At 40.2% G+C, this 18,119-nt stretch overlaps 2 protein-coding genes across 8 annotated transcripts in view; both read right to left on the reverse strand.

Annotated features, from left to right (window-relative positions):
- arhgap12b (Rho GTPase activating protein 12b) overlaps window positions 1-615 on the reverse strand; it is a 33,037-nt gene extending 32,422 nt beyond the window's left edge. For 6 of the 7 annotated variants that reach the window (XR_015084348.1, XM_086021033.1, XM_086021029.1 and 3 more), the window contains exon 1: window positions 468-615. The gene's annotated coding sequence lies outside the window, so the exon portion shown is untranslated. Of the gene's footprint in view, window positions 1-305; window positions 376-467 lie in introns of all 7 variants that reach the window. The other variant, XM_086021027.1, reaches the window with a different exon arrangement.
- A 1,531-nt stretch (window positions 616-2,146) lies between these two features.
- On the reverse strand, window positions 2,147-16,873 carry LOC147127536 (kinesin-1 heavy chain-like). The gene is made up of 26 exons (XM_086020792.1): window positions 16,748-16,873; window positions 15,418-15,505; window positions 15,263-15,336; window positions 15,065-15,169; window positions 14,935-14,983; window positions 14,507-14,562; window positions 13,505-13,592; window positions 12,450-12,574; window positions 12,228-12,332; window positions 11,218-11,363; window positions 10,863-11,011; window positions 10,196-10,392; window positions 9,848-9,916; window positions 9,527-9,733; window positions 9,300-9,443; window positions 8,521-8,709; window positions 8,267-8,384; window positions 7,594-7,643; window positions 7,403-7,512; window positions 7,213-7,314; window positions 7,075-7,135; window positions 6,530-6,601; window positions 5,240-5,344; window positions 3,594-3,807; window positions 3,159-3,267; window positions 2,147-2,733 (listed from the first exon to the last, which is right to left on the reverse strand). The coding sequence occupies exons 1-26, from the start codon at window positions 16,871-16,873 to the stop codon at window positions 2,727-2,729; spliced, it is 2,865 nt and encodes a 954-aa protein (XP_085876918.1). The 3' UTR covers window positions 2,147-2,726.
- Window positions 16,874-18,119: the final 1,246 nt, after the last annotated feature.

Here is an 18,119-nt window from a genome sequence, read left to right on the forward strand (position 1 = left end):
TGAGAAGGGGGGCAGGGTCGCCTCCAGCCCGACAACACACAGCAGGAATACGGCACAAAGAAGTTTAATCCATGTGATTTCGTAACAAAGGCCACCGAGTCGACATGCCCGGGGGCGAAGGAAGGGCAGCCGAAGATGAAGCACCCCGAGCGGGCACAAGCGGCCGGACACACAGCGAGGAAACCGCCCCAAAAAACTAGGCGCGTGCAACACACTAACGCTATCCCCGGGGAATGTTGAATTAACATGTCATACATTTACCATTTAAACCGTCGCTATACGGCGCTCCTACGACCGTTACCTACCGTGACAATTCCGAGGGGGCTCACGCGTGGACAAAGCACGGCAGGTTCACCGAGAGAACGAACACACAACCTGCAACAGCGTGCATAGCAACAAAGTAACTCCAGACACAAGCCAATAGCCTCACGTCGACGACAGAAAATATCTCCATGACCAGTACTAACCTTGTTGACCTGAAACTGCGTCTCTTTGAGGACTTGAAGGGTGGTTGCAGAGGAAGTTTTCCTTCCTAATTCAGTATGGACAGTTCCGATTTAGTCCGCAGCGGTTTTCCAGGCTTTTCGGTCTGTTCGCAATCCCCCGCCTCGCCTGAAATCTAACAAGTCAGCTGTAGCGACGCCGATCATATCCGGTCTGTACTTTCACAACTTTTCATACAAGACTGTTTCATAATCTCTACTGATATACAGGTACCTGGTTAAAAAGGTTACATTAAAAAACAAATACAAATAAAAACTAGTAACTACACTTTATGCTGTGATATCAAGTATATGGAATAAATTCTCAAAACAGTTTCATAGCTGTATGAGTATTTCGGATATCATAGCCATTTGAGCATTTTTTTAAAAAAATATCCTTGATAGCCAACTGGCAGTCGTACCAGTGGGCCAATGGATGCTCATAACAAGGTGTTATTAAAACACGTTACTCCGGTATTACTCTGTGTTGATGTTTTCCTAATTTTATTTTGAAATTAAATTCCCGAGAATTCCGGAACTAGTTGTAGCGTGTTTCCGTGTGGTTTAACGCACTGCAGGTTTGCAGCTTCCACATGACAACGGGTCTGTCATTGTTCACGCTGGAGTTTTGCAACCCGGTCTGCACCTTTCCAGTTCTTTCTCCTTGTTTTTGTTCAGTACCACCCTAGTCACACCAAGTACTTGTCACTGACAGATAACAGGTGATTAGCGTATCTTAGTATGGAGGCGATCCATATTGGTGTTCCAGTTTTTGTCATTTCCATAGCTTTACATAAAAAAAAACATGTCTCCAAATGCAAATATGCACACCCGTCTTGTCAGCATGGCTGTACAGTTTTTGGCAATCCCAACGGGGTGTTTCACATCCAAGCAGGATCATGAATGATTCAGTGGTGTGATCCAGTAACACAGCAACATCTCCATGGAAAACAGTCAGGCTAGACAAAGCATTGAAGTTGGCCTCCGGCAATTAAGTAGTATATTTACATAACATCAGAATATGTAGACTAAAGAATGCACTACCACTGAGTACAAGGTATTTTTGTATCTTTTTGTGTGACATGGTACGGCTGTTTTGTGCAAGAGCGCGCCCTTTAGGCGGAAGGAAGAAAGTGACAAGATGTGTACAATTGGCATTGAACGAATGGCACGAGTGAAACGACGGACTGTATATTACCAGTGACATATTTTTTGTTCACAATTAGTGCCAATTTTGGGCTAGTATTATACAATCAAATATTCCTAGTAAACTACTGCGCTGCAGTAGTAAGGAGTAATTTAGATTTTCCATTAAAGATGCTTTAATGAGAATGACACCTTCATGGCTGTCAATAGAACTTTGAAAACAAGTTTCTGGTATATTCCAAGAATAGGAAAGACATATTTGATATTGACAGATTATTTGTACAGATGAAATGTATGGGAAAGTATCTGAGCAGTTCCAAAGCGGATGGTCATGTATGGCTGCGAACGTAACAGGCCCACTTGTGTTTACTGTATTGATGATCTCACTTTGTCCAAATAGTTTTACGTCCCAGCAAATGAAAAAAAAAAGGTGATTTGTATAAAATGTCTGCAATTCATAAATGTTTTGATAAATCTACACTATTTCACGTAAACATTTCTTCAAATTTAATCTTGGACAAAATCTCAAGACCTACTGTATGTCACTGTCCAAACATTTGTGGACCCAAGAGTTAGCATGTTCGCTTGAACAGAAATAAAAGCACACTCACACCACATCGTTCCTGTTTAAATATATTATTTCTTTCATATAAATATGAATCAGAGCCCACCAATGAGAATCAGCATTCTGAATTGTGGTAAGTGTTTGCATGACAGTGGTGGTAAATCTAGAATACACAGAGGTAATTATTTCTTACATTATTCTTGCTGATGTGGTTCCGGAATGCCTATTCCACATCCATTTGTTTCCAAATTATTATTACCCAAATGTTTCATGAAAGCACAATGCACACTATAATCCAAGTATAATCGAACAACGTTATGCTACCTTTTTAATTCCTTATTGATGACTATGCACATGGAAACAAATCAGGGCAGTTGGATTTTGAAGGACAGAATGTTTGTACAGCGAAGGGGAAGTTTGAAAGGGTAACTTGCGCAGCCAGTGCGTACAGGAAGTATACAGTATGTACACTTTGATGGAAAAAGAATGATGTGTCCGAGACTTTATCTTCGAGCTTGGCAGCGAGCTGGCCTTCACGAGCTGTTGGGATAAGAAAGAACACAAATGAGGAAGGGAATAAAAATACGCAAGTTGCCTCTCAAGGCCTTGTTTTGATAGATAAATTGTAAAGAAGGCACCAAAAACAAAAGCCTGGAAGTACATTTGAATTTGTGAAAGTACACCCACTACTTAAAGTGCTGACTATTTTAAGTGCGATAATACTCATTTAAAAAAACATTCCGTTTGGTTATCAGGTTTCACCTTTACTGCAAAGTTAGTCTGGTTTGTCTTCAAATCTACTAGTGGAAAAACACATACTGTGCACAGGAAATGTAACATAGTGGAGCTCAAACTAGAAAAACATTTCAGAATGCATTTCAAGTCAATCAAAAATGGGGAAAAAAAAGTGAGGAATGGTTGTGGCTAGAGTGATGAATTCATTAAGTATGTCATTCCTCTCTTGCCTGTCTTCCCCTTCCTTGATGCCACCATAATTCTGCATGAGGTTGGACCTGCTTCCATTGGGGTTCAAGAGCGAGGCGCCTGGCAGCTGGCCTGGTCGAATGGGCTTGGCTGGGTTGGATGCAGAGAAAAGATTAGTCATGTATTTAGTCATGTTTGACACATTGCTATTTTATTGTACTTGAATATATAGTATTTCTCAAACCCATGCACAGTATTTTCCAAGTATTTTCTTTCTTGAAATGTCAAGTTTTCTCAGAACATTCCAAATTTGGGCCACGTCATGATATGATCGTGACGCCCCCGCCCCAAAAAAACCCCACATAATCTAATTAAGTACAATAACAAAGTACCAGTATTTGTACTTTGCTCGTTTCCGCCACTGCCCCTACCACAGTCAGTGTTCAGGTATTTTGCCGTGTTATTTCTCCACCTACCTATCTGGGCAGAGCCTCTCCTCGCCATGTTTTTGGGCTTGGTGGCCTCCCTAATGCGCTCAACTTCCTCCTCGTGGCGTTTGCGGTCGCGGGCGGCACTCTCTTTGGCATCCTTCAGAGCATCCTCCAAGACTTTGATCCGTTCAACTGTGGTCCGCAGGCGCTTCTCCATTTTAGGAATCTCAGAATTGAGGGCGGCATTGTCCTGTAGCAGCTGGATGGAGGTGAACATACAGTATAGAGTACAGGAGTGAGATGAAATGCTCTGAGTTACAGCAATGCCCAGCTATTGGTATACGTGTAGTTCCCTGCAAGAATAGTAACCTAATCAGTAAGTTAGTAATTTAGTAAATATTAGTGCTGTCAAGCAATAATTTTTAAAAAAACTATGAATCGCAAAATTTTCCATAAGTGATCGCGATTAATCGTATTTTTCAACTAATCCAGTAAATGGTAGTGCTGTCAAGCGATTAATTTTTTTTAACTAATTAATCGCAAAATTTTCCATAATTGATCACGATTAAAAATATTTTTCAACTAATTTAGTAAATATTAGTGCTGTCAAGCGATTCATTTTTAAAAACGAATTAATCGTGAAATTTTCCATAATTGATCACGATTAATTGTGTTTTTCAAGTTAATTTGGTCAATATTAGTGCTGTCAAGCGATTACATTTTGAAACTAATTAATGACAAAATTTTCCATAATTGATCGCGATTAATCATATTTTCCAACTACAATTTTTATACTGTGCTCCCATTAGAGGAGCTCAGTTTGGGATAGTTTTTTCCCCTCTTCCTTGTTTTTCATCTGTAAAAACTGGGCGTCATAAATGGCGACCCGGCGGACACGCGTTCTGTATCCCCATGTTGGTCATTGTTTTTGTATTTCTCTTGGACGGGTTGTGTCTGTTCCATTTCGTTGCACCCTGCGGTACAAGACAATAAAGCTATACTGATTCGGACAACATTAGCATAGCAGGACAACCACGTTAGTAGTGAGGCCAAACTATTGGTGTGCATTTTCAACCTTTCAAGAGTATTCACTGCAGAACTGAATTTGGAGATCCAAACACAATTGCCCCCTAAGCGTTCCTATTATAATGTGTGGTCAAAATGTGCATACAATGGCCGAATGAAGCTGTCGGCATTGTGGCGGTGTTTGAATCCATGAGGTATTTTGAGGAAAACATACCACACACACATTGAGACAGCTTTGAACAGTTTTAAATTGTAATAAAAATGCATAAATTGTCTCCTTTAATTCAACCCTGATGCAAAATCATTACTGGTCCTTTCTCACTCTTTTACCAGACCAACTCATTGACCAGGATGTAAAAAAAAGGGTCAAAAGCATGATTCTCAGTCTTCAAAACATAAGAGATTCAATGAAACTATAACAACAGGGGTCTTAAAGGAAGAAATACAAACAAAAATCATTGCAACGCAGGAAACACTGGTAAAAATTAGGAACAAAGGTAGCAGCAGACATTCTCAGAAAAGATGGTTCAGGACATCACAGAAGGCAAGAAAATCTGACAAAGGACGCACTACTTGCTGACTATTTATACTCGCAGAAATGGGACACAGGCGGAGACAATCAGGGAGGAGGTAGACACAGAGTTTTTCACGTGGATAGAATTTACCAGTTTATGAGCTTTGGTGAGCTGCTCCAAGTTGTTTTCCAGGTAGCTGATCTTCCGTTTTTGGGCGGTGCTGACCTCTCTTTCTTCTGCGCTCACCTGAGCATTCTGCATGAAACGCATTGAATATGGACAAATGATTTTTTTTTTTTTTACAACTTGTTTTCCAATTGCAGTAATTGTCACAATACAATAGGTTTAATTTTACATTACATGGATATAATGTTTTGGCTAAATAATTACAGACTTGAGATCATCTCTATTTTCCAAGGGAGCTTGCTTTGCCTCAATTTTTGTTTTTTAATACATCAAGCCTTAGCCTGAGGGTTGGTAGATTTGAGCACCATGCACCATGAGTCCCTATTTACAGCTGCCACCTTTGAAGAATCTGATGGCCTACTTAGTGCAGAAACTCTTGTTGTGCGCTCCAGATTCATTAACTTTTCATCATGGCGCAATTTAAATGGGGCATATTTGGAGCAGGGGCATAAATATGGGGCTTCAATGTCTCATTAGAGGTGAAAAGTGGCTTTTGGTATACCATCGGAAAGAAAATGAGAAATGTGCGGTTACAGACAGCCACGGTTTAGCCGACTGAGCATCCCCTAGTTGTTTATAACGCTGTAAATGTATACGGTATTTCCTTATATTAAATTCAATTTAGTTCCGATATAAAAGAGGCAACTGATAGCCAAGCATGACAATGGCGTCCATGTTTCTGATTTCGCTACACATTTCCCTTTAACAACTGGTGGGGGATAAACTTCCCTGGAACTGGAACGGATTTATTTATATTTCCATTCACTGGCAAACTGAGCCTCCGACAAATCAAGCTTGTGAACACTGCGATGTTCTTCGAGGCCAGGAACTGTCAGATGCTCGTTAGCCCGTTACCATGATGAACCGGCCATGAAAATTCTTGCCTCTTCTCGCGCACTGAACAAAGCAAACATCGCGGAATTTCTTTGGAGAAGTGCTGGTTGATCATTTGGTCCACACTGAACTAAATTAAACTCCAGTTTTAGATTATTATATTGTATGCAAATAATAATGACTATTTACATGTCAGGGGAAATGATCATTTATATGTGATCAGTGGTTACCTAATGACAATACGCTTGCACAGTTTTACACACTGACTGGTCACAACATTCTGATCACATGTCCAATCTAATAAATGCCACTTCAAGAGCTGTATAGTGCACAAAGATGATGATTCGTTTCCAGTAACCATATCATAGATTAATAGTTCATTATTGTTGGTGAAACCAAATCTATATGATGCCCACTGACCTTTTTGACTTTAATGACCAAGTCTTGGACAAAAAGTCTTCTGAGGTTGTGAAGTGTCTGCAGCTCCCGACTCTGTTTTAACAACGATGAAAAGAAAAGAATTTGAATGTATGGAGATTAAAAGCATGCTTCATATAATCATTGTAATTTGGTAGCAAGCAAACATGTAATCACCCCGCTGCATTGACTTTCGGATCGAAAGAGTAAAAAGCGCTTTGGCAGCTCGAAGTTTAGTCAGCAGTTTCACGTCTTTCTCTTTGCAAAATTACTGAGTCATTTTGTTTGCTCCGCTAGGCAGAAAATGTCTTCAGATGCGTTTGCTATTAAACTAATGTTGACAGGCTCGGTGGAGGAATATGAATGGGCCAAGGAGGAACGCATTCGACCAAGATTTTTGTTTTATTATATTTTCTTTTCCATCTTCACGAAGGTCAAATAAAAGTGTGCGTGGGGGGCGGGGCTTAGGGATGTTAGGTTATGGCGTGAAAATCGAGAGTCCCGGAAAGGCCGAGAAGTCCACCTGTGCGAACATGCTAGTAACTGACCACTGTTTCCTCCAGTCCCTTCAGGTCCTGCTTTGTTTGCTCCCGTTTGTCCTGCAGCTCCCTATCAGAGTCAAAATAAACACATGACCGAAAGTAAGACCAATTCAATTCCGGCGGCAGAAGGGACAGAGACGTTACGTGAGCTCTTGTAGCTGGCGACTCTTCTCTTGTTCCACTGCCTTCAGCTTCTCATGCTCAACTCGCCACCTCTCCTGTTCCAGCATGATCTCCTGGTTCTGGCTGCACACGTGGTCATCGGCAGTTAGCATTTAGCATTCAGTCGCGTTAGGCGCGAGTTGAGAATAGTGAAGTGAAGGTGGTTTCTCACTCCTGTAGCTCAGTGATCTGCTTGTCTTTGCTGTCCAGCTCGTCCCTCAGGTTGCTGATCTGTCTTTGATGGGCCTCTCTGTGAGACAGGATCTGCTTCTCCACGGCTTCCTGGACACAATCGGACATACGACGGCTCATCCTCACACTTGAACATATGTGATAGTAAGGAAGGTTTAAGTGGCAGAGTACCTTCACTTCGTTGGCAGACTGGATTTCATTTTCCATAACATTAACTCTCTCTGGTGGGAAGAAAAACATCATTCATTAATTTGGTTACCTTAGCTAGTTTTTCTTACCTGATTTTATAAACAACATATATAAATAAAAAACGTTCCCAACTGTTACAGCTATTTCTGAAGATGGGTAGAAGTTAAACACAATACAAAAAAAGAGTCAAAAACAAAACTATATTCATTACATAAAGGGTAAGGCAGGTCAAAAATGTTCTTTACAATAATACTTCCTATGTGTCCCCACTAATATAAACACAGCATTCGGATTAATATTGCATTTGTGGAATATGAATTGAGCAGCAAAATCCGCCCGTTTTTATCTCAGAGGGCGGCCATTTTGTCACTTGCTGTCGATGGAAAATCACATTGCTCATAGGGCATATTAAAGTTCAGAAACTGTTAAAATGCAAATTGTGATCAATTTGTTATTGGATTTGGCATTTATTAAATAAGGATTTTTTTTAAAAATATTTACGCGACCAAAAAAAAAATGTAAAGTAACTGTTTGACTGACTTGACTTCACCTTCATGTTTAGATTAAAGTAAGTCAGATAAAATATGAGTAAGTCATCACAGAATGCTATCTTTACAGACCAAAGACTTTCAAATGCACTACACATAATGTTCACCTTGAGCTCTGATCCTGACAATTTCTTCACTCAGAGAGTCCACATTTTCCTCCAACTGTCTTTTCTTCTGCTCCACATTCTGAAGACAGTCTGTCAGGGATCTTATTTTAGCTTCGTACTGCCCACAGACAGGCACGAGCAAAAAAAAAAAAACACGGAAAGAACTGTAAACATAAACTCAGACAAATACAGTGACAGTGCATCACTGAGGACAGCATGCATCCAATTGGATGGAGGAGAGGCTGGCAACTTACCTGAGAGATCCGCAGCTGGCAGGCGGTTAACTCCCTCTCAGTGCCCTCCATCTTCTGGGTGCTGTCAGCTTGGGAGCTCTCCAGGTGTTTGCTGCGTTTCACCATCATTTTGACCTCTGACTTCATCTTGCTGATATAGAGTCGAACCATCGTGAACTCCTCGTCAATGACACCGCTGCTCTCGTGTTGCTGGTGGGCCACAAACATACTTTTCAGACGTATTCAAACAAACGTGTATTTCCTGTTCTGACATTCAAGCGGATGTCAACCCAAACATATTTTTTTCAGGAATATGTTCAAAGCAGGCCCACTAGTTGAAACACGGCATTCTGATTCATTTTGCGTTTGTGGAATACGAGTTAATCCACTCCTTTTTAGCCATCTCCGGTGGCGGCCATTTTGTCACTTCTGTCGACTGAAAATGACATCACAACTACCCAGGGCTCAGGTAACGACCAATCACGGCTCAGCTTTAGAAAACAGGCGAGCTGTGATTGGTCATTCCCTGAGCTCTGGGTAGTTGTGATGTCATTTTCAGTTGAAAGAAATGAAAAAATGGCCGCACCCTGAGATGGCTGAAAATGGCTCATTTTCTTAGATCAAAAAGGGAGAACAAGTGGTAGAAAGAGGGGGAAAAAAGCAACTCCGAAACCATGCACCCGTAAGGTGGGGGCACAGTGTGAGATCTGGAAAAAAATACACCAAAATACACCCAGCTGGACTACACTAAACCCTACCAGTTGAGCAAATGCAGATTCAGTTTAACTTTCAACTATTACCTTTATGTCATTGCTTCCCACCGCCAGGCCTATCTCTGTTAGATCCTTTAGTAATGATGCCATCATTTCTGCCACCCTTTTCTTCTGGTGGTTGGTCATCTCCTTCAGCTTCTGGAGCTCGCAGTCAATTGAGGCCAGAGAGCTCTGGTGAGGACATCAAAAAACAGAATGCCAAATCAGGTTTAGTGATTATCGCCACAGTATGACAGAGATGATGAACTACTTACAGATTTTTCATTCAGTTCCTCACTGAGGGCCTCAAACTCCTGCGTTTTGTTCTCCACCTCCTGGCTTTTGAGGTCGTAGTTCACAGCAAGCTCTTCAAGGGCCTGCAGTACCTCCTTCACCTCTTCCTTGGAAGCTTCATTCTCTGTCAAAAGCCGTTTCAGCTCCGTCTGTAAGCTGTCATGATCCCGCTGGGAAGAAGCCAGGAGCTGAACACAAAGAAATAAGCAGAGAGGGAAAAGCATCGCATTGCTTGCTTATGTTTACAACGACCGTGTTACGCAATTAGGCGTGTTGCTAAGAGGTGAGAGTGTGACCGTCACCTCCTCCTGCTCCAACATTTGCTGCTTAAGTGTCTCCACCATTTGAGACTGCTGATTAATCTCCTCGTCCTGGAAGAGGTGAAGGATGAATGGACAAGATGATCACAGCTAAGTTTGTAACGAAAGCGTCCAAAAAGAGACCTCTGCTGGCCAAAAATGAAGAGGCACAATAATTCCGAGACAGTAAGAAAATAAAGGCACTAGTAAATGCATTATTATTTAACTGAAAGCAATTTAGGGATGTGTTCTTCACATGACCGATGAAAAATGGATAAACACTATATATATTGTATTAATATCCATAAATTTCCTATTAAGTAGGACACTAGCCGGATGAGAGTTAATCACCTTGTCATCCAACTCCTTATAGAGCTTCGCCGTCTCTGCTTCGTAATGTCCCGTCTCAGCCGGCGTGAGTTTGATGCCAGGAAGGGCGCTCGGTGCCGGTGATGCTTCTGTCTTATCATTGGGAACAACATCTGCAGTCTTGGCCTCCTCTTTGGCCTTTTCCTTGTCAAACTGTTCCTCCGCCGGCACAGTCTCTCCTGGTGGGAGCAACAGACAAGAGGAAATGTACCGTACTGAATCAGTCAGGTTCGATGTTTTTAGCCAAGCATGTTGGATTGAATCGAGTCTGGTAATATGACTCCAATTCTGCTAAAGGATTTCTAAAAACGAGGTAACCCCATTGTGACTAAAAGTATGATTTAATAATTATTATAATTACATGATCATTTCACCCACTCAAATTTAAATCACAGCATCTTACTAAAATGACAAAAACTGCCTGGATCGTTAATACTTTTTTTTTTTTTTTTTTTAATAATCACAATTTGATTACGGAAACAGATTCATTTTTGTTATTATTATTACTCCATATGGTAACAATTATCCATCTGATGTAGCTTTTAAAAAATACAAAAAGATACTTCAGAATTGTGCGTCTGAACACACGCAAGGTCCTGAGTGTACATTATTTAAATAAATAAATAAAAAAGAAGGATGATCTTCTCACCCTTCCGCCAGCGGCTGATTTCCGTTTCCAGCCAGGTTACGCTGGTTCTCAGTACCTTGTTCTTCTCTTTCTCTTTTTCATACTTGCTCTTCCACTGCTCTGCCGTCAGCTCCACGTTCAGAGTCACTGTGTTCTTAATGGTCTTGGCCCTGGTCACACAAAAAGGTGACAAACAAGCAGAAGAACTAACAGAAAGGCGAACAGATTCATAACTTCACGGTGAAATGCATCATCTTGTTTACAGAAACAAAACAAACAAATTAACATAAAAGAAATGGAGTTGGATGACTACAGATAAAATAAGAATTGTTTGTTTTTACAAAGTATGGGATGAAAACCAAGTAAAATGACGTACCTTTGTCCAAACAGCAGTGTAGATCGAGTCTCGGCATCATTAAACGAAGAAGGTGAACAGCAGATGACCATGGTGGTCCGACAGTTCCCTCCCAGGGAGTCCTGCAGGATTCTGGTCATTTTACTGTCTCTGTAGGGCACATAGGTCTGGAAAAGTCCCCCAAACATGGTTAAAATATAATGACAGAATCTGAAAAAAAAAAACGTTTTTTCTTTTGCTACCACTCGTGGTAATTTTAATAATCTACTAGGAGAATGAACCTGAGCAAAACAGCATGTGTTAAAAATCAACATTGCCTTGTTAGTACAAGCTAAATGTTGTAAAAGCACTGCACGCAATTACAGCAGCACAGATGTAAGTGTGAATACATCATTGAGTGGTGTCCTACTTAAAGCAGAAGTCAACGCAAACATTTTTTTTCAAGAATATGTTCTATGCAGGCCCACTAGTTGAAATACGACATTTCTGATTAATATTGCGTTTGTGCAATATGAGTTCAGGAGCGAAATCCAGCCGTTTTTTGGCCATCTCAGGGGGGCGGCCATTTTGTCACTTCTGTCGACTGAAAATGACATCACAAATGCTCAGTGCTCAGATAACGACCAATCACGGCTCATCTTCAGAAAACAGGTGATCTGTGATTGATCGCTACCTGAGCCCTGAACATTTGTGATGTCATTTTCAGTCGACAGAAGTGACAAAATGGCCGCCCCCAGAGAACGGGTGGATTAACTCTTATTCCACAAACGCAATATTTATCAGAATGCCTTGTTTCAACTAGTGGTCCTGCATAGAACATATTCTTGAAAAAAAAATAGGCTTGGTTCGACTTCCTCTTTAAATAAGTACATTTTATTTATATTGCACTTTTCACAGAAAGGACTCACAAAGTGTCTCACGTTGTTAAAGAACACAACATTTTACACTTTACGGGTAATACAAGATACTGCTTTTTAAAAATGTTCACTAAAGTCTCGTAATGCCAGAAGACGATTTAGAAGACTACTTACCGAGCCCTCAGCCAGTGCTGAAATAACATTTCCAAGTGAAGACAAGGACTTGTTGATCATTTTGGCTTCATCCAGCACTGTACCCTCTGCTCCAGTTTTACCCACCTTGGAAAGTCAACATAACATATTTGAATTTTATTTTACACATTCCGCAGCTTCTCAAAAGGATTCATGCACAGATGAGGTGGAGACGGAATGGCGAGAAAAAAAAAAAAAGGGTACTTTTTCACTCCCAGCCAGATCGACAAGGTAGAGTTTGCTGATGAGTTTCTGCTCTGTCTGAGTGTGCTCCTGCTTGATGTTGATTTGGAAGATGCTGTGACTCCTCGAACTGTGCTCATTCATGTCTGACAAACACACAAAGGCACACACAGGGATTAACATCAATGTTATTTTTGGGTAACAACACCTCATTGATCCATCCCGAAGAGTGTGAATATGAAAATTCTACAACTAAATATTCTGATACTACAATAATAAATCATTAAATTGATGGCCCCTGTGAAAACCTTTGCGGCATACTACTACTTTTCTATTAGCCTGACTAAATGAAGCCCCTCCCCTCTCTTCAACATAGGTCATTGGTACTACAAAACCACAATATGGCACAAAAGAAATAAAACTACTGCTTTAGTGTCATCAGGACCGAGCCCTGACCTAATTGACAACCCCCCCCCCCCCCCCCCCCGATAAAAAGATTTGTAATTCTTTATAGATGCTGAAAGATGACAACAAAGCATTACTTTTGCTTAAAGCGCCCAAGTCACTTCAACATAGTTTCTTGGCTGTAAGGTCGCACAAGAGGGTGCCAAACAACTACTTTTGTCTGAATGAAGCTCGTCAACTCACTTCAAAATAGTTTCTTGGCACAAATATGCCACAAGATGGTGGCAAAGCAATACTTTCACTCCAAATACAGGTAGGTGAGTTTTTTCACAGCATATGGAGATCATCTCCAAAAATGAATTTGTAAATCTTTGGATGCATTTCCATTAATATGTGGATTCGCTGCTGCCCAGTATCAAATTGAATATGTGGTTAATGGAGTAATCCAATTTGACTAATTTTACCAACTAAAATGATTAAAGCTGGCAATTTGTCCTTTTTTTTTTTAGCCAGGTGCCCAAAATTAGAAACACCACATGACTTGAGCCATCCTCCATGAAGAGCCAAACCTACTTTATTGCAGTTGTGCACTGAGAGCCCTTATCTGGCGGGGAGCAGTCAGGAGACCTGGTGAGGTCAAACCCATGAGAGGCAGGAGCACATAGACTCACTTGTGACAGCCACGCTTCTGTTGTTTTTGCCTTCATCAATGGCGTCCATGACTTCATCGGGACTGCACACGAAGCGCTCGGTACACCCCTGGGGACACATGCACATCACAAGGCACAGGGAGCCGTGTTCAAGAGCCCCTTTAGCGGGCCGGCTTTACAGAGGAGCACTTATCAGTAACGAGAACCATGAACGTGAAGTATTTACTAATACTGACACATCCGTGCAATACTGTATATGGAAGAACAGTAAACTGTGGACCAGCACTTCATATTCATATATGATACCCGTTCCCATCAGTATATTTCCACTATTGCTCTCTCAGTAATATGTATAGTATTATGTCCCCCCCCCCCCCCCCCCACCCCCCATCTATGCTATACAAAATACTGTACAATGCCAAGTACTACTGAACTAACTTACGTGTACATGAGGAATAACCATTGGGTATTTATTGTGTGGTAAACAATGGCTCACAAAAATGAGTACACCCCTAACTCAACAATATCCAAACACTTAGCAACAAAAGTGAGTACACCCCTAAGGGAAACTGTCCAAATTGGGCATAAAGGTCAATATTTTGTGTGACCACCTTTATTTTACGGCACTTCCTGCAGCACTTTTATGAGATACTGTGTGTGTCCAAGTTTTTAGGAGAATATATTTGGAGATGATGAATCACTTACTAAGATTTAAATGTAAACATTTTTACTTCATTCTCTTTCTTTTTAAGACCAGCAGTACATACTTTTTCAGTATAGTGTTTTTTTTTTAATTTCTTTGTTTTTTGACTAACGTAAATCACATATTATGTTAAGCATTTGGCAACTGCTTAACTGGCGCTAGCAATATGAGTTGAGAATATTACCTTCCCCAAATCTTTGAATGGAATGGTTTGAATTCCTATATTTATGTGTAAGCTGAAAGTCTACACAAAAACCTTTCGCGACAATCCTGTGCCATATATAGCTTACCTTACAGAAATAACATCACACACATTTTACCTTTACATAGGGCACCCTGTTTTTGTCCTCGTGGACCGAAAGGTTGGTCTTGGTTACTGTGGAGTAAGAAAAATGTCATATCAAAACATACTAATTGAATTTTAGCAAATATGTGAAAACCACTATGGAAAGATGTTTTAATCATCCATTTTATATCCTCGATATCCAACTACAGTATATCCAAGGTGCATGGACTAATATTTGGGTTGAATAATGTTACTAATGCAACAAAGTAATTTACTAGTCAGGTTTGATTGCATACTAATTGCCCTAACTAAAAGTGGCACTGGTAGTGGAAAAAAAAGTTATTAGTAAGACACACAGTATTTTGTTCTAGTACTGCACCTAGTACATGAACCTTAAACTGGATATCATTGATACCAAATAAATGCTCAAAAGGCTTCCGATTAATCATAAGTCATTCATACCATCCAGCAAGTCTTTGATTTTATCCAGATATATTTCAAAATACGAAACCTAAAAATCAGATGGCTTTGATGAGATGTTTTCATCTAAAAAAGTGCAACCATTTAATTCTTGATGAAATGAATGACCGACTTTGATGTGGAACTCCAGGTTCTCATCCATGGAATAAATATAACTAAAAATGTCTCCGACGATCCTGGGAATGATTCCCATCATGTCGCCATCATGGAGTTTGCCCTTTAGCAGAAAGAAATGCACAAAGACATAATAAGCAATACAGTCGGCGTGCAATTTTGTAGAAGAAATTACATCATTGCTGTCGAGTATTACCTCCATTGTGTGTGTTTTACCGGAGGATGTCTGTCCGTAGGCAAATATCGTGCCATTGTAGCCCCCAAGGACATCTACATTCATCAAGAACATTTGTTATCAAGGTGAATTCTTGCACTTTGTGTATTTATAGTATACCATGCATATTGGCTTACCTTTGACAATCTTCTGAGCCACAGCGTTGTAGAACTGCACCTGAGTAGTACTGGACTGGAATACACGGTCAAAGTAGTAGGGTTTGCCCTGTAAACAAGAGGAGGCATGCAGAGCATGTATTACTATATTGTATTGAATATCAGGTGACTTAGAGTATGCGAGACATTTGGTTGTAAGTTGTAAGAAGAAAACCACTTGACTATGAGATTGACATGCTAACTACTAGCCACTGCGCTGCCGGTTTATTTGCTGGATTGAAAATGTCTAGTCTCTTCCTTGTTGTTGATAAGAATTCAGTCATCCAATAAGATCCTTGAATAAGATTATTAAGTCACTCACTGCCATTGACGAATTTACTTCTATTTTTTTCAAACGTTACAGTTAAAGACGGTCTGAAAGTGTCTGGTAGTGAATGAGTTCATTGTTAAATGTCACTTAAAAAAAATATAATATATTAAAACAGACACAAGACGACAAAAGCCAGACAAGCAAATTAAACATTAAGGTAAGACTTTTAAATACCCAAATAAAAGGCAAAAACAATTAAATAAAAAAATTAAAAGATAAAGAAAAAAAGACAATAGACAAGTTATTATTAGAAACAACAATCAATAGCTTCTTTGTATTAAGGGTGTCTTAGGCGGGATTTAACTATGGCCAGTGACTCAGCGTATCTGATTTCCCAAGGCAAAGCATTCCAAAAGTGTGGCCTATAACAACACATCAACTGTACTGTTGATTCTACCATCAGACTTAGCCAGCAGCTCAGACACAGTGTGGTGCCAAACCTGAATGATAGCATTCACAGTGCATTTACATGTTTAATTATTAGTGAAAAGGAGGACGCCAACATGTAATTTGGTTTAATCACAGGTTTCACTTGTATAGCATTGTGATTGGCTGGCAACCAACTGAGCATGTAGGCAACCCCCAGCTCTTGTTCATTGACAGTTAGGAAAAGGACAGTTGGAATAGAAAAGGAATACATGCATATAATTTCATAAATGAATGTGATTGTGTTAGGGAGGATAACGTGACCAAATGATTGCATGGGGCTTAAAATTGAACCATGGGGGACACCAAAGTGGATATACTGTACGTTCAATGACCCACTTAATGGTACTTCGGGTGGTTTAAGAGGACCATGGGTGCACTTAACTGTAATTAACTGGAAAATAATGAATCATTGGAGATCAAGCAAGCTGTTGGCAGGAGTCATGTTTTCTATCTAATTTAATATAATGTGTGGTTAGTCATTTTTCCCACAGCTTTGTTAGTGTGTTTGTATATATATATATATATATATATATATATCAGTCACTTACTCACCGCAATATGCACACAATCCTCCCCTTGAAATTTCGGGATGTATTTGTCTCCGCGGGCGACCTCGGATTTGTTGAGCGGCCTGAAGCGACACACCACCTTGATACTGGTCTCCGCCGCGTCCGCCATCTCCACCGCCTTGGAAGGATGGAGAGCGCCGTGGTGCAATTACTGCCGAAAGGAGGCCGCAGCCCTACAGCACAGCTCCCGGTTGACTTCCTGGGTGAGTCTCTGGAAGTAATCCTCTGTAAGTTGACATCAGTAAATCAAGAAAAAAAACACACCAAAAAGATGCAGTTGCAGGCGGTATCCAATGAGGGGAATCAGCGCTACACTCGCTTGGAATGGAGACAAATGCAGCAGTGATCAGGGTGGGATCATACTGTAAAATGGTTGGGAGTCACAGGAAGTCACAGGGTGTGAGGATCATGAGATTCAACCTCAGTTTCCATTGAGGAGCTCTGAGCTCAAGATTGCTAACTTGCTACTGATATCAATATATTATACTCAGAAGAAAAATATAACGTTGTTTCATGCTCATATGCACTCCAATAGGTGGACATTTAGTAAAACAGGTGTGTGTGTGTATATATGACTGCAAGAATACAGTCATATGATCTGCAAGAATAGTAAAGGCATTGTCTGGACTGAACATGATTTGATAGATACTGTAACCCTTTTTCAAACACTCACTGATGGTATGCATCAAACACGAGATTGCTGTCGAAGTTGACTAAGTTTCCTGTATTTTCTGCTCGAGAATTCGTGTAAAACCATGTAAGAAGTCATCTTGTGGCCAACAGTTCCACATTAGAAACATACGGTACAAAATGTGGGATTTTCGGCGAATCAAGCAAGCACGTGATTAAGTTCATGCAGCATTGCAGCATTTATGTTAAATAAAGTCAGCATGGATTATTATCTTTCTTCTTGTGATTATTATCTTTCTTCTTTCTTCATATACCTAATAAAATATCCGGTAAAAAAAAAAATATATATATACATATATATATATATATATATATAATCTACCTCAACGAGGACAGTGAAATCAAGTGGCATTGTTTTTGGTCATGATCATCCAGTTTTAAACCACTGCTGGATATGTTGCAGTGTCAAAACAAGCCACTAGAGGTAAGCAGAGTCTAATGTTATGAGCCAATATCATTCAACATACGCACACTGTAGCAATCAGAACCGCATAGTCGTATACGTACATGATTTGGTGGACATTGTATTTTATTTTATTTTTTTTATTCACCATAGACACATTAGGAAGATTCTTTTTTTTTATGGAGAACTATTATTTTGTATAAGAAACCACAAGGTCAGCAAAATGCATATTACAGGAATAATGAGCACAAAGTGGATATTT

Source organism: Filicampus tigris, chromosome 21 (assembly GCF_054856515.1).
Source record: "Filicampus tigris isolate MCC_2025a chromosome 21, RoL_Ftig_1.0, whole genome shotgun sequence".
NCBI classification, from domain to species: domain Eukaryota; kingdom Metazoa; phylum Chordata; class Actinopteri; order Syngnathiformes; family Syngnathidae; genus Filicampus; species Filicampus tigris.